The sequence below is a fragment of the Vulpes lagopus genome, chromosome 13, assembly GCF_018345385.1.
Source record: "Vulpes lagopus strain Blue_001 chromosome 13, ASM1834538v1, whole genome shotgun sequence".
Taxonomy (NCBI): domain Eukaryota; kingdom Metazoa; phylum Chordata; class Mammalia; order Carnivora; family Canidae; genus Vulpes; species Vulpes lagopus.
The window spans coordinates 55,214,801-55,242,147 of record NC_054836.1 but is presented as its reverse complement, the minus strand read 5'-3'; the positions used below and the strand labels follow the sequence as shown (position 1 = coordinate 55,242,147).

Here is a 27,347-nt window from a genome sequence, read left to right as displayed (position 1 = left end):
TCTTCTATGATAACCAATTGCAAAAATCCTATGATAAATGCTTGAAATCACAGAGAGGCAAAAAAGGATTCTAACATACCAGGAATCACAAAATAATTGAGAAAAAAGTTGAGAAAATAGAACTAATGGAGAAAACAGAAAACTTAAAAAAATCATTAATATCTTTAGGACATTCAAGAGATAGCATATAAATAAAACAAGAACAGGAGGTTCCAAGAATAAAAGATTTCAAAAAATAAAAAATATTAAGATCAAAATTTGTATCAATGACCAACAAAATAAAGCATAGCAATACTAATATCAGGTAAAATATAATCTAAGGAATATGTTAATTTAGCATTGCTTTCCATTTCATACTCAGTTTTAAATTAATTCTTCACATATTATTGCACACCTCTATCTTGTTCACCATTGTGTCTTAGCTAATTACCTCTACTTAGTAAGTAAAGTGACTATTTTTTAAATTTAACTGAATTTAACCTAAATCACATGGTCTCCTTTTTCAGTTAGCTAGCCCTAGGAGCCATATAACTTAGTTTTGTGCATGTGTGTCATAAAGGGATAAATGTTAGTAAAAATTTCAAACTCTTTTATAGCAATTTTGTATATACAGTGATGCCTTTTCTAGTTCTATGCCTCCGCCATATTTGTTTGCTTTATAATAGAATGCCAAATCCTGGAATGCTATTTTAAATTTATCTTTATGATTATACTTCTAAGGTCAAATGACTCACAGCTACACTGGGTCTGTAAAGGCTATGGTGACATTGGCTTTAAGCCCAGATAGAAAAAAAAAAAAAAAAAGGCTTTGACTTCCAGTGAATGGAATTTCTGAGTCATACATCCTTGCCCTGCTTCATATGCAGATGCATCCTCAGAAGATGAGAGCCACTCTAAAGAGACATTTCCCTGTTTTGGTCATGGGTCTCCAAAACAATTAATTATTTAATTTATTCTGAAGATTTTTTTTTTTTTTTTTGTCTTAGTGCAGTATTTGAAGAGCTCTTGATGTGTTTATCACCTACTTTTCAGGAGCTCTTGATGTGTTTATCACGTACTTTTCTCATAAAATTCACAAATACTTAAGAAATTATTATCTAGACCTCAACTTTCTATGCCCTGAGGAGCCAGATGCTACCAACAAGACTGTAGGAGAATCCTACAGAAGTGCTATGTGATGACTTTATTGTGACAATGTGTTGATTTATCTTGAAAGTTAAATCTATTCAGTGAGATTATATCATGTGCACAAACAGGTAATCACTAAAAAATATACCTATCCAGTGGAGGCAGTGAGTTTTTATACTCTAGTAGACTTTAAATCTAGAACACTCACAAATTATGTTAAAATGTATCTAATAGCAGATTTGCAGGTCCCTGCTCTACTGGTATTATATTTATGATCCAATATATCCTAGCATTCCAGAACTTTAAGGCAGATTCTCTTCTCCCAAATCTCTCAGGCTTTGAGATCTCTGTCCATTCAGTGTGGATTTATTGAATATCTGCCAAGCACCAAGCATGGCTCTATGCACCATGGATGCAATAATGAATTAGAAACACTCTGTGCCGAAGAGTTCATATTCTAGAGGGAGAAAGTCATAAACAGGTAACTAGAAACAATCCAATGGTGCTGTCAGAGTATGCTCATGGATATATGGGACTATAAGAGGAGAACTCCAACTTACTTGGGGATTTGCAGAAGACTTCCTATTGGATATGATAATGAGACTGAATTAATTAGGTGAATAGTGGGCAGGAGGCCATTCTAGAGGGAGTAGACTGCACATGTTATTGCATGGAGGCAGGAAAGCATGGTATGCGAGGGATCTGCAAGCAGTTCAGTGGAATAAGGGATAGCGGACGTGGTGAACGACAAACCTGGGAAGATGGAGGGCCATAGGTACAATGGTGGCTTTAACCTTCTCTTGTGAGCTAGGTGGACTAACTTGGTCATATCCTTGTTTTATATATTTTCCCACTTGTATGCGTGGAGAATGGGGAAGTTTAATTCTGGAGCCAGGGAAATGATTTAAAAGGCTCTTTCATGGGACAATGAGATGCTGAGCTAAGGATGGAGAAGTGGGATAGATTGGTCATATTTTTGAGATGTTAAGACAGCAGGAGTTGACATTTACATGTGGGTATAATGCAGAATGTGATTTCAAGAATGATTCTGAGATTTTTATTATGGGCGACTGGATGGATTGTAAATTAGATTTGAATATGGGGCTCTGAAGATAAGTCTGAAATGGAATACCATCTAAGTGTCTTAAGCATGTAAGTTTTAGTAGAATTCATCACAAAGAAATAAATTGGGAGACCTCTATCTTGTGTTCCAGTATATTTTCTAGAACTTATATCTATTGGATCTTGGTGGTCATGATTTGAGGAAACATAGTTATTCTTCTACCTAACTCCCATATACTGTTAGAGGAAATGTACAGTGGTACGACCAGTTTAGAAAACAATCTGGCAGTTTTTTAAACAGTTAAACAAACTTGCCATATGGTCCAGTCTTTCCACTTCTAGGTATACCCAAATGAAACGCAATACATGCAAGAACTTGTACATTTATGCTAATAGTAGCTATACTTGTAAAAGTAAAAAAAATAGAAAATCCAAATATTCATTATCTAGTAATGGATAAATACACTGCGGTATCTCCATGCAATGGAATGCTATGCAACCAATAAAAATGTTACAACAATGGATAAATCTCAAATAATTATGCTGACTAAAAGAAGGCAGACAAAATTGAGTACATACTGGGATGCCTGGGTGGCTCAGTGAGTAAAGCATCTGCCTTCAGCTCAGGTCATGATCTTGAGGTCCTGAAATGGAGTCTTGTATTGGACACTCTGCTCAGTGGGGAGTCTGCTTCTCCCTCTCTCTGCCATCCATGCTCTCTCTCTCTCTGTCTCTCTCTCTCTCATGCTGTCTCTTAAAAATCTTTTAAAAAATGAGTACATACTGTATAATTTAATTCCTATAAAATTCTACAAAATGAAAACCAATGTATCATAACAGAAAGCATATCAGTGGCTGCCTGGGAGGGGTGGGACAGAGAGAGAAATTACAAAAGAACACAGGGGAAACTTTGGGAGGTATAAATATATCTATTCATTTGATGAGTTATGATGATATCACAGATGTATACATGTGCAAAGCTTTTCAAATTATACACTTTAAATATGGGTAGTTTATTGTATGTCAATTATACCTCAATAAAATTATAAAAAGTAATAAGAAAAAAACCGTACCTGGTTCCCAACCAATGGATACCTCAAAAATACTATATTGTGGGGTGCCTGGCTGGCTGTCTGTTAAACATCCAGCTCTTGATTTTGGCTCAGGTGATGATCTCAGGGTTGTGAGAGAGCCCCTTGACGGGCTCTGCCCTCAGTGTGGAGTCTGCTTGTCATTTTCCCTTTGCTCCTACCCCTGCTCATGCTCTCTTTCATAAATAAATAAATAAATAAATAAATAAATAAATAAATAAATAAATAAATTCTTAAAAAAAATACTATGCCAAATTTCCTAAACAAGAGTAGGTGAGTTATTTTCCCAACATGATAACTTGCAATTCCTTGAATGAAGTACAAAGGTATTATATTTTGATAAAAACCTGGTCTTGGAAAACAGTTCTTCTTTGAAAAGTGGAAGATTCTTAGTTATTATAATGAATTTAAAGAAAGTGCATGGACACTGGCACGATAGTCATTTTTGAATAACATTTTAAGTAGGGGTCTTTTCCACATGGGTTTTTTTGAGGGAGAAGGGTGACAGGATGAGAGAATGTGTCCTCTGCTTTTATTTTCTCTTCTCATTTTTTGTCGGAAGGCAGTTTGGACAGATTTGATATTTTCTTAGATCCCAGGTATATCTCACTGATTAAGAGTGTAGGTTTTAGAGTCAGTCTCTTGGAACTCAGATCCCAGCTCTGTGATTCACCTTTGGCAAGTGAATTAATCTTTCTAAGCCTCAATTGTCTCATCTTAAAAGTGGGGATAATAGTAGTGCATATCTGACAGAGTTGTTTTAAAGATCAAATAAGATAACGCATGAAAAACATCACATAGGGCCAGGTGTAACACACAGAATGTCAGTTATTATCCAAAATCCTTGAGAAGTTCCCACAAATGGTGGAAAAAACCTAGCACTGAGCAACCTGACATGGTAGGGGGCAAGGAAGACGTTAGCAGAGACCACTGTAAGATGACACTTGGGCACATTTCCTTTATTTAGAGAAATATTACACACCACTGGTGTAAGACCAGAGAAGAAGAGAGAGAGAAGTCATGATGTGAGAAATAATAAGTAGACTAGCTAACGTCTGTGCAAATAAACAAACTATCTAAGAAAAAGACACTGGAAGCACCATTATCTGCTTTGTCAAGGGACTACTTTAAAGTGAAGAGAACTTTTTGGGGGGTGGGGGGCTGGAGGTTGTATTTTGAGAATAGATGTGGTAGGTGGAGGAGGAAGAGGATTCAGAAGTCCATTAACTCTTGTCTAGTCTTTGGTTCCACGGCCACTCGCTCAGTGGAGCCTGTGTCTCATCCAACAGGAAATAGAGGAACCAGATTCACTTCCTTCGGCACTTAGGTTGTTTCTCTTCATATCCTGGGCTCAGCTACCTTCCATTGCTTCATCACCACACTCTTAAGTTAAAATAAACTTTCTATATTAATACAAGTGGGCTTTTTTCCCCATAAAATAGTTTCTCATGAAAATTTGGAAAGGTGAGGCTAAATTCCTTGCATTTCTTTTGTCTCCACCCTGTTTTCTTTGGCATAGCGTCAGTTCTTAGGTTTTGGACGTTAAAGCATATGTTAATAATCATTGATTAGACTAATGCAGCAAATATGCCAAAAGATGGCCAACTTCTCTGCCATGGATGATAATGAAAAAGTATAGGGAATGCCCACCGTCTTTCCTTATGTGAAAGTGAAATATATTTAGACAATCAGTCTAATCTTTCCTAAGAGGATATTATTATTATTAAATTTTCAATCCTTCCTCCCCACTTCATAGTTACATTTTTCAATGATTTAATTGATGTTGGTTTTTGGAACTTATTGTGTAAATTTTTACAAGACCTGTCAGGATTCCTCCCTTTTTGGAGAACTATTTGCGTAACAGTGTTCCCTGATGATACTTTTCTTGTCTACTTGTATCGTAGTTAGATGTGGACAGTTCAAGTTAGTCCTTTCATTTAAACACAGGGATTACTTTCTTTTCATGAGTGCTTATAAAGTGCCAGGTGCCAGATGAAATACATCATCTTTTGAATTTTTTTTTCTTTACTGGTGTCTTTTCTATAAGCTTGTCAGCAGCATCTAATTTGGAGGAAGTTTTTTTTGTTGTTTTTGATTTTTAATGGATATTTGCTTCCTGGGATGATGGTTTCTTCAGTAGCACTCTGTCCAAATCTCTGGGAATGATAAATCAGGTAATCTTTTTGTATTAGGCTGTAGAAGTGGTCTGGATAAAGAAGATATTTGGAGATAGACTCCACTGGGGAATTGTATAAAATTGTATTTTTTTTCAAGGGTTGGAAGATTTAATGTTAAGATGTCAAAACAGATCTATAGATTCAATGTAATAACTACTGAAATCCTAGCAATGCAGGACTAGAAAAACCAATCCTAAAATGCATATGGAATTTCAAGGGACCCTGAATAGCCCAAACAATCTTGAACACAATTGGAGGGGTCACACTTCCTGATTTTAAAACATTGTAAAGCCACAATAATCAAGACAGTATGGCACTAGCATGAAGATAAATGGGGACAACATAGGGCAAATGCAGTAGAATAGAGAGCCATGAAGTAAACCTTCATATATGTGGTCAAATGATTTTTAACAAGGGTGCCAAAACTATTAAATGAGAAAGAGAGAGTCTAACAAAAGAATCCAGTTAAATCCTTGACTCCTGCCATATGCAAAAATCAACTCAAAATGGACCAAAGACCTAAACATAAGAGCTAAAACAATACAACTCTTAGAAGAAAACCTAGAAAAAAAAACCCATGACATTGCATTTGACAATAATTTCTTGGATATGACATAAAAGCACAGGTAACAATATATTTTTCTCTGGCCTCACATGGCTTGTGGCTTGGGGCATATTAGCGAGCTTTACTGAAGACACACCAGAAAGGCAAAAACAATAACCAAAATATGTATTAAATGCAATTGGAACTGCAAATACAGTTAGATTGTTTGGGTAATTGTGTGTAAGCTAATTATACACGTAACCAGGCAGTACGACATGGCTTTTTTTCCACTGCAACACACCATCGTTTGGTAGGATGGAATATAAACTCACCAGTAAAATAAAAGAACAATTCCAAGCTACCCTACAAAGCAGTAATATTTACATGAGGAAGATCTGTTTTTTGTCCATGTGTCCCCCTGAAGGTCATGTGGTCCTAAAGTCCCATCCAGGGATATGCAGGATCTGCAGACTATGATTCTATTCCTCCAGAAAGAACCAGGTCCCTAGTTTTAAACTCTGAAGTTAAAAAAAAAAAAATGTATTAGTTAATGCCACCATTTTAACTGCAATTTGTTCACGTGCTGTTCTTACTTAGGAGTAGATTTTATAAGATGATAACATGGTTTAAGTAAGAACATACCCTCTGAAGTGGTGTACCGTGAATGCACCCCATTCTTTCATGGCTGACTCTTTTGGGAGTGTTTTGTTTGTTGTTTTAACATTCCAGAAGATAAGATACATTGCTTTTCCAACATGGGACGTTGGAATTGTTTGCTCAGAACACGCACACGGTAACTTTTTTTTTTTCACACTGGCAGAATGAATATTTACAAACACCTTAAAAGAACGATTTCATGGCTTCCAAGCCTTCATTGCATGAGAAGAAGCTCTTTGTTGTAACTACTGACAATGATAAAGTTGCCTGGCACACGGTAGCTAGTCTCTAAATTTGATGACTGGATGGATGGATGACTAAGAATGTGGAAACACGAAGGAGCACCCTAAAGTCGAAAAAGGATTTTCTTTCAGAGCAAGGCTGCTTTTATTTTCTTCTTCTTCTTCTTCTTCTTCTTCTTCTTCTTCTTCTTCTTCTTCTTCTTCTTCTTCTTCTTCTTCTTCTTCTTCTTTATTTTTTTTATCATTTTTTAAAGAATTTATTTACGAGGGGGGACTCATGAGTAGGGGAGGGGCAGAGGGCGAGGGAGCCCAGTGGGGGGCTCAGATCCCAGAACTCCAGGATGCTGACCCCAGGCCAAGGCCAAGCGGATGCTCAACCGACTGAGCCACTCAGGAGCCCCAGAGCAAACGCGCTTTCTAAAGAACTGCTAGCCACGCTGCTGCTGCAAGTCCTCTGAAGATGCTGTGTGGCTGAAGTTGCTGTGGGCTTTGATGGTTTCCTTTCCCTGCTCCATCTCACCACGCTTTTTAGGTAAAGTTGCCTGAACGTCCATTGATCAGCATGTTTCACACCAGCTAATGGCGTTGGGCGGGGGGGGGGGGGGGGGGGGGGAGATACAACTAACCTCTCCCAGGAGATACTTATCTAATTTTCAGATTCTGAGAGAACACTGTCTTTGGGAATGATTCCTTCTAACTCTCTTTTGGTCCTGCCACCCTTGCCCCTCCTAGCTCAGTGACCATGGAGAACAGAGGTGCCAGCGTCCCACCATCCCCTGTGGCAGACCCACATTCATGGTCTGAGCTCTGTTCCCTCTTTTCATCCTTTGCCCACCACCCAGTACTTAGTCCCTGCCGTGGCCCTGATCTGGCCCTGCCTGACAGCTGCTCCTGCTGGCTCCCCCTTTCACCACATGACCCTCCAGACCCAGGGACGATATTGGTAGTTGCCTATCATAGGGGTGAGCCCTTGAGAGGTAGGTGATTATGAAAAAGCCCAGAATTAAGCAGCGGGAACCTGGTTTGCCATCCTGGCTTTGCCATTCCAACCATGAACCCTTGGCCGCATTGGTTAGCTTCTGTGGCTTCTATATCCTTATCTGTAAAACAAGATTTAATGCTAGGTAATGAGTCAGCTCTCTCCAGGATCAAATAGGCTCTGTTAACGTGAAACAATCATTTCAAAGAAGACAAATATAATTGGAAATCTTTTGATGCATGACTCTTACTTGTGTTCATTTTGCAAACATACTGTGAAAACTGTTCTGTGAAAAATGAGCTACCATTAAGTAATAAAAGTCTTGCTTTTACAAATCCCTTTTGAAAGATAACCTTGTGCCTTTTAAACTTTGCCTTGTAGTATCTTTTATAACTTTTCAATGAAGGGTTTAAGAACTTTGTGTAATAAATCGTTTCAAATGAATGAAAATCCACCTCAATATAAATTAGGAGAAATGAATATCCCGATTTATTTTGTTCCAGACTAACGACTGAAGTCTCAAGAATGCATAAATAAGCAAGCCAAATAGAACTCATTGGAAAATCACATCTGTCCACCATCATCACACAAAAAGGCACATTGTGTGGTCTCGAGAAAGATTACACAGCATCCAAGGGAGGAAGCTCTTTCTTTAAGAGAGAGAGATGAATAACTAGAAAAGCAAAGGGTTCTGTGAGAAAAATCAAAGACTGGGTGGGTAGAGCCGGAATTAGAGGAAGAATTGAGGCAAGAGGAAAAACCAAGGACAAATAGAGTTTTTAACTAGACATTCAGGCTTGCAGGCGCCATCTGAAATTGCAAAAGGAAAAAAAAAAATAATTGAGCCTGGGATAGGATTAGGACAGTCACATTGTGTAGACGGAACAAAATATGAACGAAGGAACATGGTGATTTAAGAGGGGATGTATTTTTTTTTCATTCCGTTTTCTTATCTGCAACTTAGCCTTTGAATGTGAATATGAGAATACAACCAGAGTGTAGAGTATATAACCTTGATCATAGTTGGATCAAAGCAAGCAGGGTGGCTAGGACATCTTAAAAACAGACCCTTCAGGCCCCCAAACACACAACATGCTCAAATTCTATGGACGAAGGAAGAAGTCCCTAACTTACAAGTGGACAGTGACCTTAGAATTTGGGGGCTCGACAAAAATAAATAAGTTTGAGCCCAGGATCCCTTCTGTGGCAGAAACTGTTGGTTGGCTTGCTGAGCATTTAGCTTCAACTTTTTTTTCCTTTCAGTCCCCAGTTAACAGAGATTGAAAAAGTGAAATTCTTGCTGCTTCCAGCCTCCTGAGAGACCTGAGCATGGTGGCATCGTGTCTGATGAGAGATAAGCAGACGTCTGCTGAGAACTCCCCTCATCTCCTGTTCTTTCTGCTTGAATGGGGACACGTTCCCTACAGTTCCAGGAGATATCTAGTGACCACGAGGGAAGGATGAATGAATCAGACAACAGCCATCACATGACTGAGCCAATAAACCCATGTCACCAGCCATTTACCCTTTAATTTATAATAAAATCATTTCCCACTTGTTTAGACTCCTGTTAACCAGTTTTATTCTTTCTTGTAGATGAACGCATCCTAAGACACCTTCCGGAGAAGCAAATTCCAGGCTGCGTTTCCACACTATGCACTCTGACTCACAATGAGGTGAGACTTACTTTGCATCAGGCCTTTTATCCTGCCTTCCTCCAGCGAATAGAATCCCTTCTCAGGGCATCTTTGCAGACAGGCACAGGTGCTCGCAGGAGGTCACTCTGCAGCCTGTGTGGTAGAAGGAGTAGGAGAAGGGCTGGCCTCAGAAGCCTCAGTTCTTTGTCCTAAGCAGAAGTACACTAGAGTCCTAGAACTTAGCATGTTCCTTCTTCTGCATCTTCCTTCCTTCCTTCCTTCCTTCCTTCCTTCCTTCCTTCCTTCCTTCCTTCCTCATCCATAGGACAAATAGCCCAGGGCTTCTCTGCCCAAGGAGCTGTATGTACCGTGTGTGTGTGTGTGTGTGTGTGTGCGTGTGCAGCTGTGTGTTTGCACAGTCACTTCTGTGCTTCCTCCACTCCTGCTATGGAAGGCAGGGAAGGTGGGAACGGAGTTCAGCATCACGGCTTGAAGGAGTGAAACTCACCTTGAGATTGGCAGTAGAAAGGGGACTCCAAGCTTGTTGTGAACAGCAGTAGGAAAGGGGAAGGCTTGGTGTGGTTAAAATGAGCTAGGGAGTGGCTGAAATGTAGGAGTGATCTGTAAAAATAGTTGAGAATATTTATACAGGATAATTATTTTGGGTGAGAAAATAGGAGATGTTCACAAAAAAAAAAAAGAAAGAAGAAAGTGTGAAAGATTATTCTGGTTTCATTTGCTTTTCTAGGCACTCAGATTATGTTAGTGGTGAAAGTAACTGGTCATGTACATGTACAGGTGAAGCCTGAACCACACCGGATAGAGAGCTACTTGCGGAGTGATTCTACAGAAAGCCTAACTGGTGTAATCCCCAAATCTGCAAAACATCCTCAGATACTAATAAAAGTATCTGGACTGCTAGTTCAATCTGCAAAAGGGAGAATGAATTTGAATGAAAGATAGTACTCATTGGAGACATCTGACCTCATAATATCCACATATCCTCTTAACAGGGGTAAGAAAACATTTGCCACAGTCTTCTGTGTTGTTGCTCAATAAAAATTGTGAAATATATAACAGAGACCACTGTTACCATAGGACACACAGAGCAGCTTGGGTATCAAGTTGTTAATTATTAGTAATATTAATATTACTTGTTACTTAAAGATTTAAAATATTTATTTATTTGAGGCAGAGAGCAGGAGGTGGGGGGGCTATGAGGAGGGGTAGAGGGAGAAGAGAATCTAAAGTAGACTCCACGCTGAGCATGGAGCCCATTGCATGGTTTGATCTCAGGGTTGCGTTATCTCCTGAGATCATGACCTGAGTGGAAACCAAGAGTCCGACACTTAACCAACTGTGCCACCCAGGCATCCCTAATATTACTTATTACTAATATTAACTTGTAACGTGACATAGTATTTGTGCTACAATAAAATGGTACCTAAAATATTAATATAAAACATTTTGCTTACTTCATGTAACTCTATAACACATTTAAGGGGAATGTTTTTTAAGATTTATTTAATTTATTTATTTGGGAGAGAGAGTGAGAGCGACCATGCGAGTTGGGGGAAGGGACATAGGGAGAGGGAGGGAGAGAGTCTCAGGCAGACTGCACTTGAGTATGGAGCCTGACTTGGGGCTAAATCGTATGCTCCGGACCCTGACATCATGATCTAAGCTGAAACCAAGAGTCCATCCCTTAACCAACTGAGCCACCCGGGGGGGCCCCTAAGATGAACTTTTTAATATCAAAGAAATATTACTTCACTTTAAAAAATGAAGAATCCCTATGATCTGAGCTGGACATCAGATTTTTTTTCTATTAATTATGGAAATTTAAAAGTAATCCATATATTTTAAACGACTGAAATATTTACATATATGAATTTTGACTTTCTGCCACAGAAACTGTAACCTCAATAGCATTTTGGGAATTATATACCAATCATTTATTAACCATCAATATCCTTTTAAGAGAAAATTAAGAGGATTAATATATTTACTTATATTGGGAGTTAGAATTGGGAACTTCTCATTTCCACGTTGGCTACCTATTGGTTTTATTTCTGGCTATCATTGACAGTTGATGAAGGAGGAGGTAAAAAGAAAATAAACACAAACCGAAGAATTCCACGGTTGAGGGCAGTACACATATTTTCCCAGAGTGCAAAGTTGAGAAGTGAAAATACAAAGTTCCGTTAATACTCTGAATAGTGCAGTTTAATATGATCTAACTGATGGATTTTCCATTGACTCCCTAGAGACTGAAAGGTTTGAATGTCAGGAGACTTTTCTTGTGTTTATTCTTCTATTTTCGTATTTTCCAATTACCATTCCTCATTAACATTCCTGTCTGGGCCATTAAGTGATTCCTCATTTTGTGGCACTTCTGCTCTTTTTCTGTTTCTTGTGAGGTTGCTGTTCTGTCAAATTACCCATTTTCTTACTCTTCACTCGCACTTACTACCTCCAACATCTTAATGCTCATTTCTTTAAATATGGCTCTGTCTTTAAACTAGTAAACTAAGATACCGAATGTTGCAGTGTCAGTAGCATTATCTAGACGCTTCTAGTTTTATGGAAATTATATTACAATAATAAAATTTAGAATTCCATATGATTTTTCACTACTGTATTTAACCATGGATTTGCATTTATGCTCATCAACATTTGTTCTTAAATAATTTCCTAAGGGCAGCCCAGGTGGCTCAGTGGTTTAGTGCTGCCTTCAGCCCAGGGCGTGACCCTGGAGGCCTGGGATCAAGTCCCACATTGGGCTCCCTGCATGGAGCCTGCTTCTTCCTCTGCCTGTGTCTCTGCCTCTCTCCCTCTCTGTGTCTCTCATGAATAAATAAATAAAATATTAAAAAAATAATAATTTCCTTCAATGTAATTCCCCCTGAACCAAGCCCTTCATCTTTACAGTCTTTAAAATAAGTCATTTTCTCTGATGAAAGTTTGCATGGTTCATTTAACATTGTGTAGTATGTTTGTATTCAAAACAACAAAGTAAACATACCCTGTGCCCTTAGCATTTTTTATAGATTTCATACTGTATTGCAGGCACATCATTTCTGGGATTTCCTCCTGACATAGGAGAGGATAATCCTGAGGCTGCTCTTTGAGACACCCTTGTTATTCTCTACAGATGACTGTGAGAGTCTCACATACCAGGAAAACCTCTGTTGGAGGAAGATTTGGACTGTTTACTCATGTCGAGTCTCCGATAAGAGAACAGAAGTTTGATAGATTAGCTAATTTAGCACAGAAAATATGAGGCTCTAAAATAGCTAGGGAATCCCTTTGATCACTAGTTTTATTAAGAAATATTATGACTCATTTTTAAAGGAATTTGGCAATCATAGTTATGTGAAAGCTTTTTGGGTAAAATATTACAGCTCTACACGATCTCTTATCTTTTTGTTCTAGTCAGAATAATCTTGGTCTTATACTTCAGCATTTAGGTTGATAACCATGACATTTGGGAGAGGAAAAAAAAGATCGGGATAAAATAGGACTGACCAACTTCTAGAAGCACAGCGTTCATTTTCTCTGCAGGTGTTTGTTGCCCTTCTTCTCTTTAGCTCACCAATATGGTGAATGGGCTTCCAGCCAGGATGATAAGGGGTGCTTGTGCCTCTGCTCAGGGGCTGCTGTTTAGGCCTTTAGGCAATGGTTGCCGCCCACCGTGAGGGTGCTTTGGAGGCCCCCTCAGAGATGTCACACGTTGCCTCTTGACACCAGGCATCTTTCACAGTCCCTTGCAAGTACTAATTCACTTGGCTTAGGATAGATGAAAACGGATCATGTATTTTCAAGCCAGATAATACCTAACTCTAGAATTTATAGAAAAAAATAAATAGCAATCTTTGAAAAGACTATGGGGATGGGACCCGTGGACTCTTTTTACTCTATCTGGAAGTTATACAGAATTAAGATTTATTAACCATAAAAAAATACAGCCCCAGGTTCTGACTCCTAAACATTTTACAAATCTAGGGAGCCTCTGTGTAGAGTATCACTTGCTTATTACAGTTTCTCTAAATGACCAGTGTCATCTCCCAGTGGTCATTAATATTCTTCTCCAAAGTTTTCATCTGTCAGAAATGGTGAAATGTGATCCAGGGTAAATAGGATGAAGGATTTTCATTGGTTCCTGCGGTCTACCCTGGCTTGGTGCTGCTCCCAAGGGGGGAGAGCCGTGTCATCTGTTGGTGGTTTTGGTTTTGGTGTTTGGTTTTGTTTGTTTATTTGCTTGTAAAATGCTACATCTCTGCTCCTAGCTTGACATTGGAGGATAGAAATCTTCCAAGGGTGTTGATCAGAACGTCCGTCTTCTAGTGGACCTTCCACCACTTTCCCATTTATTTTTCACTCTCTCTTTTGTTTGAACAAACACTTGCAATCATTTTGAGCCAATAAAAACTACATGGAGGAAACATCCATATTGCTAAGTAACTAATGCTACTATCATAGTGCAGCAAAGCGAAAATCTAATTAAAGATCATAAGGGCAAGGCTTCAGTGGACGAGATTTTCAAAACAATAAAGTTTGGTACTACAATTGTTATTATCACATGCATGAGATTATATTCATGTCTAATTTATATTTGTATTGTCTTACATTTTACAACATTTTAAGTATAACCACAACATTCGATCCTTGAAATGAGTTGAGAGGTGTTACATAGATTTAGCTTAAGGTGTACAAATAATTGGTAGAAGAGCTGATAAAAGATTCTAGCAAATTCTTCCCAAAAGTTACCGGCCTGTGTTAGCAAACATTGTTGGACTGTAAGTAAGTGAATTATTGGGGAAATTCTTCATTGATTTGTTGGTAGGTGTTTTAAATGATATATGAGCTTTCTGGAAGGCTATTTTATTTTATTTTTAAAGATTCTATTTATTTATGCATGAGAGAAAGAGAGAGAGAGAGAGAGAGAGGCAGAGACACAGGCAGAGGGAGAAGCAGGCTCCATGCAGGGAACCCAATGTGGGACTAGATCTCGAGACCCTGGGGTCATGGCCTGGGCTGAAGGCAGGCGCTTAACCACTGAGCCACCCAGGCATCCCAGGAAAGGCAATAAAAAAAAATTTTTACATTTGTAAACCCTTTGCCCTAGAATTAGAACTAGAATACCTTTCTTAAATTGAGGTAAAAGGTTGCACAGTTTGACAGACACCATGAGTTGCCTCCCAACCAGCCATTTTCTCCTCACTCCTCAACACAGCAAAGTGCCTCGTCAGTATGGAACCTGTAAATGTCAGACCCTGGCTATCCCAGTCATTCTTGCAGCCGAGTCAGGGGCATGTTACCCAGTCCTGTCCAGCAATTCAGGGAGAAATTGACTCAGGAAGTCTCAGGAAGGTGTTATTCGCTGTAGTGAACTGACTGTGATCTGATCTCAGCTATCAAAACTTTTTCTTTTTCTTTTTTTAAGATTTTTATTTATCTATTCCTGAGAGACATACAGAGAGAGGCAGAGACACAGGCAGAGGGAGAAGCAGGCTCCCTACAGGGAGCCCGACTTGGGACTTGATCTCAGGACCCCGGGATCACAACCTGAGCCCAAGGCAGATGCTCAGCCGCTGAGCCACCCGGGTGCCACTATCCAAACTTCTTTGTATCCAAACCGTTCACAGCATGACTGTGATTTCCATGTGTAGGAGTGGAGTCTGTTTCCCCACTTCTTGAAGTTAGATCAATCTTATGACCTAGTTTCAGCAACAGAATATAACAGAAGTAATGGCGCACGGTTTTGAAGCCTCGCCTCAAGAAACCTTGGAAGATGAGACACCAGGAGTAACAGAGTTAAGGAGCTTGGTGGGCTCTTTCCCAGCAAAACAACAATTTAACTGGTGAAAATTAAAAACCAAAGAATTATTTAAAGTCTCTAAAAATTGTCCATATGACTTCCCTCATATGTGGGATTTAAGAAACAAAACAAATGAGCAAAGAGGGGAAAAAAGAGAGAGAGAAAGAGAGAGACAGAACAAGAAACAGACTCTGAGCTATAGAGAACAAGCGGGTGGTTACCAAAGGGGAGGTGGGTTGGGGGATGTGTCAAATAGGGGATGGGGATTAAGGAGTGTACTTGCTGCGAGGAGCACAGGGTGATGTATGCAAGTGTTAAATTACTGTATTGTACACCTGAAACTAATACAACACTATATTAATTAACTGGAGTATTTAGAGTCCCATATGCCCTCCTTGCCTCAGTTTGGTAGATGGATGCCAGGTCTATTCTCACCTCAGCAGAAGTCTGGGATTTTATTCTCTGGAGAGATCTCTGAACTATAGTGTACCAGGTACATACCCTCACCCTGAACCTAACCTTAACCCTAGGTCTGAGGAAAAAAGGACATTACATATGTCCTTATATAATGGAATATTACTCAGCCATAAAAAAGAGTGAAAGTCTGCCATTTGCAATGACACGGATAGACCTGGAGAACATCACTCGTGATAAACACTGGGCGTTGCCTGGAAGTGTTGAATCACTGTATTGTACACCTGGAACATGATCACACTGCATGTTAAACTAACTGGAATCTAAATATAAACTTAAAGGTACCTGAAAATTGTCCTAAGAACCTATAGCAAATGGAGAAACATTCATTTGATAAAATCTACTAAATTGGCAAAAACAGTAAGAGTCTGCGGAATCGCTGCAATCAGGGAAAGCACTGGCAACACACTGAAGAGAGAAGACTGGAGATACAGAGAAGAGAGGCTTGATAACGTCACTGAATCTGTCAACCGACTCATTCTTAAACCATCTACTTACTGATTTCCTTTTATGTGAGAAAATAATTTTCCTATTACTTGAAGAAATTTTAGTCTGAATACTTTATTTTTGCAAACCAACTGATGTTCACGTGAGTCTCTGAATAGAACCAATCCATGGCAATGTCATGTGGAATGTGATGTTTGCACCGGGGTACGTTCATTCTGAGGCTCCGTCCTTAACTCCCCCACTCACCTCCACCTGCCTGAAAAAGTGCTTCCTCTCTAGAGGCTACTTTTCCTGGTCCACTGTGCATACAGGTCTGCATGCTCCCACCATTAGTATTTGTGATTTATTCGATACACGGTGTCGAAGAAGTGTCTGCTAATTCAAATAGGATTACTTAGACTAACCGTGTGCATCGTAGCATTAGCACCAGAGGCCCTACAAAATGTGTAGTCAGGTATCATGAGGTAAAGAAGGGGCTCATTACCGTCCTTAGATAAACACTGAGTGCTGGCCTATTTTCAGAGCTTATTTTTACTGACCTAGGTGTGTGCATGATGAATCTCTCTGCGGAGGAGCCTTAAAGGCATGACACAGCCTGTACAAAGCTGAATAATCTAATGTAAGAATCCAAGTTGTAGGATTCCAAAATTAGTGCTGCCTTCACTGGGTGCAGGTGTAGACTATTTGTCAGCCATGTGAAGCCCACTTAGACTGTATGTTGGAGGAGAAATCCCTTCTAGGGAGCATATTATTTTATTTTTTCTACGAAGCATTTTAAAAATCTTGCATTTACAATGTCATAATTACTTCAAAATTTATTATGTTTTACTCTTCCTTTACAAGAGCACTTGCCATCAAAAATATATGGATGACAATGGATAGGTAAATATTTGGTAATAGTGTTTTTATCTTTAGCTTTAGAAACTTTATTTTTGGTATCTGAAATATAAATAAAGGGAACCCATACACTTGAAATAAAGCAGCTCCCTTGAAAGAGAAACAATGATATATCAGCTTTTTGCTTTTAGTAAATTTAGCTTTCCTGGGTGCTATTTCAGCTTTCTCCTAAATTAATAAGAAAAAAATAACAAATAGAGCTCACAATTATATGTAGTACTAAGACAGGGACTTGGAAGAAAATAGAGCCTTCTACTAACGTAGCTGAGTATGTTTGAAAGTCCATTTCAGTTTATATTTCTTTCATGAGTTGCTTGCTCATGTTTGATCACTTCCCTTGTGTTGGCTCCTTTGCAGTATCTGGTTTCAGAAATTGCCTCTTGAAGGCCTTGGACTTGGCTGTTGGTCCTTCTTTTCATAGTAGTAGAGAGCTCTCTGGCTGGCCTCAGATTCAGGCAATTTTAAATCTTATCTGCTATTGTTTCCTGGGGGAATTTGCTCTTCATGGGTTGTATTTCACTAATAAAAGTATGCTGACAGCAAAGGCTTTGCAGGGTAGGAGAAAACTGGAAGCCAGCAATTTCACAAGCAACTTATGACACAGTTAAGAGTATGACACTTCGCGTAGCTCTATTTATAGGAGAAGAGAGCATTTGCAAATTGAGAATACCTTATGTTTTTCTGTGCACCTGTATTCCTCTAGCCATGTCTAGATAGCTGGCACACAATCTATACACGTGATCTATATCCTAAAAATCAACATTAACCTTGGGTTGGAAAAACCCTGGTGCAAGCCTTTTCTACCCTTGATGTGATGTAAGGACTGGTTATAAAGGGCAGGCAAAGTGATTGAGAAACCTCTCTAGGGGTCAGTGGGAGAGTTTTACTCAATAAAGAATTGTTTTTCATCATTTTTCTTGATGGCTTTGAAAATAAGCCATTATTTAGTGATAGTCTACTAACGTCAAGGAGAATTGGTAAAAGGAGTTGCTTCATTGTACTAAATTTGCCTTTTGGATGATTAAATATCTAGGTCTGAATTGCACATCTACATTTTTTCATAATAATATATATATCTTTAAAAAACCCACTGAGGTTATTCTTCTTACTTGATTAAATTGAATATGCCTGGCACCCAGAGGCTGCCCTTGAACTGAACAAAACAATGCTGTTTGGAATTTAGCCTCACCATGATAGCTCCCAAGTGATGATAGCCATCCATGGCTAAGAAAGGATTCAGTGTCACAGTGTCTGGTCTTACCACGGGAGCACAGGGACAGGTTGGAAGAAAAGAACAAATTCTCGGTTATTTGCATCAGGAGAAGGAGCCTTCATTACAGCCAAAGCACAGTCTTGCTTTGAGTGCAACGCAGGCTTTCATCTATAGGACAATTCCCTGTACCTTCATAAAGATTTAATATTGAGACGCCTGGGGAGCTCAGTGGTTGAGCGTCTGCCTTCAGCTCAGGGCGTGACCCCGGGGTCCAGGGATCAAGGCCCGCATCGGGCTTCCTGCATGGAGCCTGCTTCTCCTCTCCCTGTGTCTCTGCCTCTCTCTCTGTGTTATTCATGAATAAATAAATAAAAAATCTTTTTAAAAAAGATGTAATATTATGTCTTTAGTAATTGATAAAGTAACTATAAAACAACACTAACTGGAGACATTTGTGAGACTAAACAAAGCTGGCAAGTACGAGCTAATAGACCTTGGATGGTTAGTCAAGTGCAAATCTTCAGACTAACAGTAGTAACAAAAACGGAGTTGTTATGAGCGCAAGATAATTGGTTAGACGTATAGAAAAGGAAAGAAAATAACAAGGGATAGAGAAATGGATGTTTGGTTATAATTTAAGCAACGTGCACAAAGGATTTTGAAATGTCTATCCTGGTACCTTACTGAATGGCAAAATGATGGAGGCTTTTGGAAAGAAATGTGATGTGGTGATTTCTTTCTTTCTTTCTTTCTTTCTTTCTTTCTTTCTTTCTTTCTTTCTTTCTTTCTTTTTTTATGATCGTTTCTGTCTTTGTGGCTTGCCTGCCCAATGTTCCCACGCTTCTTCTTTCTTGTAATTGGAATCCCAGTTTTGCCTACATGTTGGGATGTCAGTTGCATCTGGCCTTTTTTTCTACCTCAAGATGATGAAGCTTGATTACTCAAAGTCAGGGGATGGTAACCTGCAGTCTTGTCACCTGTTCCGTAAATAAAAAATTTTAAAGATTTATTTATTTATTTGAGAGAGAGAGAGAGAGAGGGAGGGAGGAGGGAGAGTGTGTGTGTGTGTGTATGTGTATGTGCAAGCAGGAGAGAGGGGCAAAGGGAGAGAGCAAGGATCCTCAAGCACACTCCCCACTGAGTGCAGAGCCTGATGCAAGGATGGATCCCAGGACCTGAGCTCATGATCTGAGCTGAAATCAAGAGCTGCCTGCTTAGCGGACTGAGTCACCCAGGTGTCCATGCAAATAAAATTTATTGGAACCTACTACACCCGGTTATTTAGCATCATCTAAGATGCTTTCCTGCTACAATGGCTGAGTTCAGTAGCTGCTTCAGAGATCAGCTGGAACACATGAAACACACAGAGAAAATATTTTCTTTCTCCTAACCTTTACATATTGGGCGAAGATGTGCTGCTGGGAGCTGCTGCAAGCATGTTGTAACCACAAGAAGACAAACCTGATGCTAACGTTATGAAGATGGGAAGGAACTTAGGTCTTTGAAATCCAACAGAGTGATATCACAACAGTCTAGTGACATCAGGAAACCTCCCCACAAAGGTTGTAAAGCAAATATATACTTGCAATTAGATTCTGTAAAAAAATACATAGAAAAATAAAAAGGAAATACGTTAAAACACATTAAATGTCGTTTGCATAATTATGAGTGATTGTAATTCTCACGATGGTATGTTATGCATGATTTTAATTGTCTTCTTTGTAAACTTCTATATTTCCCATTTTTGTACACAGAGCAAATGGTATTTTGATGACCAGAAAACAAAACCACTAAACCTCTTTTTAGTTGCACGGTTCACTGACCTGGTACTAAATAGAAACAACGAAAAAAATAGATTCAGTTTTTCTCACTTCCATCTCTAATCCTATAATGGCTCTCGCATTTAGAATGATGTCTGTATTATATTTGACAAATGATATTCTTTCTAGTGTTTCCTTTGCTCCTGAAACTATCTTTCACAGCAATTGTAGCTTTGACTTATTTGGGTTCTATTTTATGTAAACGAACTGTCTAGTTCCACGAAGTCAAATGCAAAAGGTTCTCCACATACCAGAAGTCCCAACAAGAGAGCCTCTACATTGAAGTGTGGAACACACAGACTTTGGGGGGCTGTGTTTCCTTCTGAGTAGTCTATTCCCACAGTTACATTTTTGCTCACATATTTGGAAAGGATGAGAAGGGCTCCATGCTATTCAATGTAAATTCTTTTGTTTGCATCTTCCCAAATGTAAGGTAAACCTTGAAAATGACCCGCAAAAGTTTTTTGAAAGAAATAGTGACATTGGAGAGCCATTGCTCCATGTTTTAGAAAGAAAAAAATAACCCATGGTTATATGACAACCATGAATCCAGTGATCCTTTGGTTTTTTTCTTATCTATGAGAAACCATCAGCACTTTTCAAAGGAGCGGTACATTATTATTATTAATTGAATGTTTTGATTTGGAGCATTAGTTTATTTATTTATTTTTTAATTTTTATTTATTTATGATAGTCACAGAGAGAGAGAGAGAGAGGCAGAGACACAGGCAGAGGGAGAAGCAGGCTCCATGCACTGGGAGCCTGATGTGGGATTCGATCCCGGGTCTCCAGGATCGCGCCCTGGGCCAAAGGCCGGCGCCAAACCGCTGCACCACCCAGGGATCCCGGAGCATTAGTTTATTGATTTGAGACAATTGTCTATGAGGTGTCTCTAGGACATCATATTACTTAGGAGAGCTCAAAATTTGGGACAACTTGGAGAACTGCCTCCTGATGTTCAGGATTGATCTCAGAACAAACTATGGAACTGTTTATCAGGCATTTTGAAGGCATTAGAGCCACTGAGAGGCAAGATAATGTGAATTTGGGGAACTCAGTTTATTTAGCAAACATTGGAAATGTGATGGCTCCAGTAGGAAAAAAAAATGGAAAAAATAACTAAGAGGTTTCATCTTGTATACCATACAGAAGAGAACATTTTCTGTTTTTAATTAACTATTCATTTCCTTTGCAGAATGTGGCTTCAAGCAATCAAAGAAGTTATTTGTAACAATGTCTATGGCTTACTAGCTTATTTCATTAGAGCATCATGTTAATGAGCTCAAGTTTCAGATTTGTACCCAAGTGAGCCAATAAATTTACTCTGACTTGAAACCAACAACTCCACCCAAATTTAACCAGCCATCTTGCAAACTTGCTCCTCAAGACTGGTTGAGTATGGAAGGATGGATCAGTGCAAATCTATTCTCACCACCCTCTGGACAGTCCACTCATACCCACTTGTGTTAAGAGTAGCGTCTTCAAAAGGAGCAGCAAATTCTTGGTGTAAATGTTGCAAAGCCCAGTCGCTGAGCCTATGGACTTTCCGAACAATCTATCTGAGGTTATATCCTGGCTCCAGGCTCAGGCTCACTCCGTTCTTGGCAAATTACTTAGCCTCTCAGCCTTACCTCGCTCCCTTTGAGAAGTAAGTCAGATAGTAGGTTGTAGTAATTCATAGGGTTAACTTGACTATGTATTTAAAGTTCTTAGTGTGGCCTCTGGCACTTTAGTAGCTGCACAGAAAATGTTACTATGTAAGGTCTCTTGTTTTAGAAAGCAGCTTTGCAACCACTGGTGACATTTATGGAACTCAAAGGATCCTAGATTTTTGTGTGCGTGTGACCCTATTTGAGTTCAACACGAAGGACGATCGCTATGGATTCACCATGAACAGCGTTCTCTGGCAGGCCTGGATTTCTGCTCTTTCTGGAATGTACTGAGTTGGATGTGACCTGCCACCAGCTAATTGCCATTTAAATGAATGCAAATAGAAGCCCAGACTTCTGCCCCACAGCTGAGTGAGTCAGGGATTCCAACCCAGCAAACTGCCTGTTTATGGAATAAATCATTGAAAGCTCTCTCTGTGTGGCATTTTCCAGGTTTACCTGAAATCTGTCACCGAAGCCAGTGGTGGTCTGAGGGAGGGTGTGTAGGAGGAATTTCACCATGAAAAATCTTATCTTAATCTTTTTCACAAGTACTCTGTGTCTTGACAATCTCAGGAATTTTATTGGCAGGTTGTCATGTGCCTTCTGCTACAGAGATTGGAATGCACCACTGGATGAGACAAACAGATGGTGTGGATCAGAGATTTTCCACTTTTTTACTGAGAAGTTTGAAAAGATGAGGGAAAATTAGAATCGCCATTTAAGGAGACCAAACTTCCTGATTCCTTATCGCTTAAAATCTTGACCTGAAGCAAAAGTCTTTCTCTAAACACAATATTATGTTTTATTTATTTATCTATTTTTAAAAATAGAATCTTCTTTTTAAAGATTTTATTTATTTATTTGACAAGGAGACAGAGAACACAAGTAGGCCTAGCGGCAGGCAGAGACAGAGGGCAAAGCAGGCTCCCTGCTGAGCTGAAGGCCTGACGTGGGGCTTGATTCCAGGATCCTGGGATCATGACTTGAGCCAAATGCAGACGCTTAACTGACTGAGCCACCCAGATGCCCTAACATTACGTTTTATATAAAATCATTCTCTTTCATTTTGTGCAGTATTCAAATAATTCTCCTCAGGATAAAAGTGAAATTAAATAGTATACAGAACAGCTGAAATTCTGTTGTTTGGGCTATACCATTTTCCTTAACATTAGTTATTAGATCTATTTCTAAGTAATTTGTCTGAGTTGTGATATTTTTTGTTTTGCTAGTCTTCATTTATAGCTGAAGCATTTCCACAGTTGTTTCTGTGCTCACACTCTGCTTTTGCTAAAATGTATTTTTTTCTCCATTTGTCAATGTCAGTATCATGCCATCTCTAAAGCCCCTTCCCCACTTTTTAAAAATGGAAGTACAGTTGACATATAACCTTGTACTCATTTCAGGTGTAAAAAGTAATGATTTGATATTTGTATGTGTTGTGAAATGATCCCACAATAAGTCTATGTAAATTTTTTTAAAAAGATTTTATTTATTTATTCATGAGAGACACACAGAGAGAGGCAGAGCCACAGGCAGAGGGAGAAGCAGGCTCCCTCTGGGGACCCCAATGTGGGACTCGATCCTGGGACTCCAGGGTCACACCCTGGGCCAAAGGCAGATGCCCAACTGCTGAGCTGATTTGATATTTGTATGTGTTCTGAAATGATCCCACAATAAGTCTATGTAAAAATTTTTTAAAAGATTTTATTTATTTATTCATGAGAGACACACAGAGAGAGGCAGAGCCACAGGCAGAGGGAGAAGCAGGCTCCCTGTGGGGACCCCCCCAATGTGGGACTCGATCCTGGGACTCCAGGGTCACACCCTGGGCCAAAGGCAGATGCCCAACTGCTGAGCCACCCGGGTGTCTCAGTCTATATAAAATCTATCATCATACATAGTTACAAAAATGTTTTTTCTTGTGATGAGAGCTTTTAAGATTTATTCTCTTAGCAACTTTCAGGTATACAATGCAGTATTATCAACTGTAGTCACCAAGCTGTACATTACATTCCCATGACTAATTTGGAAATTTGTACTCTGTGATCCGCTTTGCCAATTTTGCCCAACCCCCACTACCCACCTCTGGCAACTGCCAATCTACTGATCTGTTCTCTCTTTATCTGTGAGCTCATTTTATTTTGTTTCTAGATTTCACATAGAAGTGAGATCATCCCATATTTGTCTTTCTCTGACTTATTTCCCTTAGCAGAATGCCCTCAAGATTTATTTGTGTTGTCACAAATGGCAAGATTATCTTCTTTTAATGGCTGACTATTTCAATATATATATATATATATATATATATATTTATACATGTATATCTACCACATTTTCTTTACTCATCTATCCATGGACATTTAGGTTGTTTCCATGTCTTGGCAATTGCAAGTAATGCTGCAATAAGCATGGGGCGCATATACCTTTTTGAATAAGTGTTTTCATTTTCTCCAGATAGATACTATATGTTAGTTCTATGTTTAATCTTTTGAGAAACTTCGCACTGTTTTCCATAGTGGCTACACCAATTTACATTTCCACAAACACTGTACCAGGGTTCCCTTTTCTCTATATCTTCTCCACCTGTTTTTGCACCTGTTATTTCTTGTCTTTTTTACCATAGCCCTTCTACCAGCTATGAGGTGCCATCTCATTGTGGGTTTTGATTTGTATTTCCCTGATGATTAGTGATATTGAGCGTATTTTCATGTACCTGTCTGCTATCTATATATCTTCTTTGGAAAATTGTCTATTCAGATCCTCCGCCCATTTTTAAATTTGATTTCTTTCTCTGCTATTGAAATGCGTGAATTCTTTATGTATTTTTGATACTGGCCCCGTAAATATGAGACATAAGATTTGCAAATGTTTTCTTCCATTCAGTAGGTTACCTTTTATTTTGTTAATGGTTGTCTTTGCTGGTAAGAAGGTAATTTTAGTTTGATGTAGTCTCAGTCATTTTTATGTTTGTTGCCTTTGCTTTGGGAGTCAAAGCTAAAAAAATCATTACCAAGACCAAAGTCAAGGAGCATATAGCCTATGTTTTTTTTTTTTTCTAGGAGTTTTATGGTTTTATGTTCAAGTTTTTAACCCATTTTGAGTTAATTTTTGTGTATGGTATAAGACAGTGGTCCAGTTTCCTTTTTTTGCATGTGGCTGCCCAGTTTTTCCAACTCTACTTACTAAAGTGTCCTTTACCCATTGTATGTTCTTGGCTCTTTTGTCATAAATCAATTGATCATATATGTATGGGTTTATTTCTGGACTTTTAATTTTATTGATTTATGTTTTTATGCCATGTCTGTTTTTGTGCCAGTATCATACTGTTTCAATTACGATATCTTTGTAATGTAGTTTGAAATCCAGCTTTGTTCTTTGACATGTAGTATATTTAATTATATTTGCATAACTCTCGAAACAGCACTATTGACATGAAGACATGATGCCCCCATTCAGTTTTTATCAAACTAGAATTTTCAGGGACTTTGTCATTCTGTGTCATAGAAAAACATTTAGGGCAAAAAGAAAATATAGCATCATACTTACTTATTTAAGGTTTATTTATTTATTTATTTATTTATTATTTAAGGTTTACTTGTTAGAAATGCAGAATCTTTATTTTTCAAGATAGTGTCTTTCAAGCCCTCCCCCCCCCTTTTTTTTTGTAAGAGGGTATATAAACAGGAGGCTAGTGCACAGAGCTAGATGCAGTATTGTTTAAGATGAATAATTGGTCAGTGGGAACGGATAGAGTGAGGTAGGTAGAACGATGCCCCCCTCTAAGATGTCCACATCTTAATCCCCAGAATCTGTAAATATGTTACCTTACACAGCAGAAGAGACTTTGCAGAAGTGATTTATTTTTTAGCATTATTGAGGTACAACTGACAAAATTGTAATATATTTAAAGTGTACACTGTGATGATTCCATATATGTATAAATTGTGAAAGGATTCCCCTTCAAGTTAGTTAAAACATCTATCACTTCACATATTTAGTTTTTCGTTTGTTTGTTTTGGTGAGAACACTTAAGCTCTACTCTCTTAGAAAACTTCGATTTTACAATACAATATTATCAACTATAGTTACCAGGAGATTAGATCCTTAGACCTTATTCATCTTATAAGTGAAAGTTTGTATGTACCCTTTTAGCAGCTTCTCCTTGTTCCCCATCCCCACCTCACCTCCTGGCAACCACCATTCTAGTCTTTGTTTTCTCTGTTTTATTAGTTTGACTTTCAGAATATTTTTAGATTCCACATATAAGTGATACCATGAACTATTTGTCTTTCTCTGTCTGATATTTCACTTAGCATATGGCCTTTCAGATTCATCCATGTCGTTGCAAATGGCAGGATTTCCTTCTTTTTTAATGCTAAATAATGTCCCATTTAAGGCTGAATACAAATAGAGATAAAAATAAATAGATATACATAAATGTGTACACAGACGCACATACATGCACGGCACATTTCCTTTGCCCATTCATCCACGGATGGACAGTTAGGTTATATCCATACCTTGTCCATTGTCAACAATGCTGCAAAGAACATGGGAGTGCACATATCTCTTCTAGATAGTGATTTTGTTTCCTTAGGATATGTAGCCAAAAGTGGGATTGCTGCATCATATGGCTTCTCAAGGAACCTCCAGTGCTGCCCTCCGTAGTGAGTGTACCAGTTTACATTTCTACGGACTGCCTGTTAGCGTCACCTTTTCTCCACAGCTCCTCCAGCATTTTTTATCTTTTGTCTTTTTGATAATAGACATCTTAACAGGTGTGAAGATTCAACTCAAGGGTAGAACATTTGACTGCAGAGATGATTTAAATCAGTGCAAATGGGTGTTAAAGGTCTGAAGATGGGGTGATTAACCTGGAGTACTTGGGTAAGCCCAATGGGATCACAAGAGTCCTTATACATGAAACAGGGAAGTAGGAGACTCAGAGTCTGAAAGAGATGTGAGGACAGAAGCAGAGGTTGGAGGGACGTGATTGCTTGCTTGTAGGTAGATGGGAACTTGATAGTGGAGGGGAGCCACTAGCCATGGAATGCAGGAGCCTCTAGAGACTGTCAAGGATAACAATAGGTTTTTCTCCTGGATCCAACAAAAGGAACATAGCCCTGTTGACACCTCAATTTTAACCCTCATAAACATCTATTTTGGACTTCTGGTCCCCATAAATGTAAGATAATAAATTTGTATTGTTTTTAAGCCACTAACTTGGGACTACTTTGCAGCAATAGGGACTGAATGCCCATAGGAACTAGTTCACAAACTGCACTATTAAGAACCCAGAGTTTAGAGCTCATTTGCCCTGTGAATATAGAGGCAACTGGCATCTCTTGCCATTCTAGTGGCTGTCAATTGTTCCTGGCCAAATGTGCTTATTCTTTGATATCCCAGGGCATTTGCACTGCCTTCCTGCCTGTATGCTGATCCTCTTACTGTCCCCACTTCCTAGAACGTCCTCTTGATATTCTGTTTAGATTTTTTTCCAGCCAGC

The 27,347-nt window shown here is 38.9% G+C and overlaps 1 protein-coding gene across 3 annotated transcripts in view; it reads left to right on the top strand.

Annotated features, from left to right (window-relative positions):
* The window catches only part of LOC121474663 (homeobox protein aristaless-like 4), a 371,873-nt gene that overhangs the window by 214,308 nt on the left and 130,218 nt on the right, over nt 1–27,347 (top strand). For all 3 annotated transcript variants that reach the window (XM_041727708.1, XM_041727707.1, XM_041727709.1), the window contains exon 3: nt 9,477–9,556. In XM_041727708.1, coding sequence (XP_041583642.1) covers nt 9,477–9,556 — 80 coding nt within the window. The remainder of the gene's footprint in view (nt 1–9,476; nt 9,557–27,347) is intronic.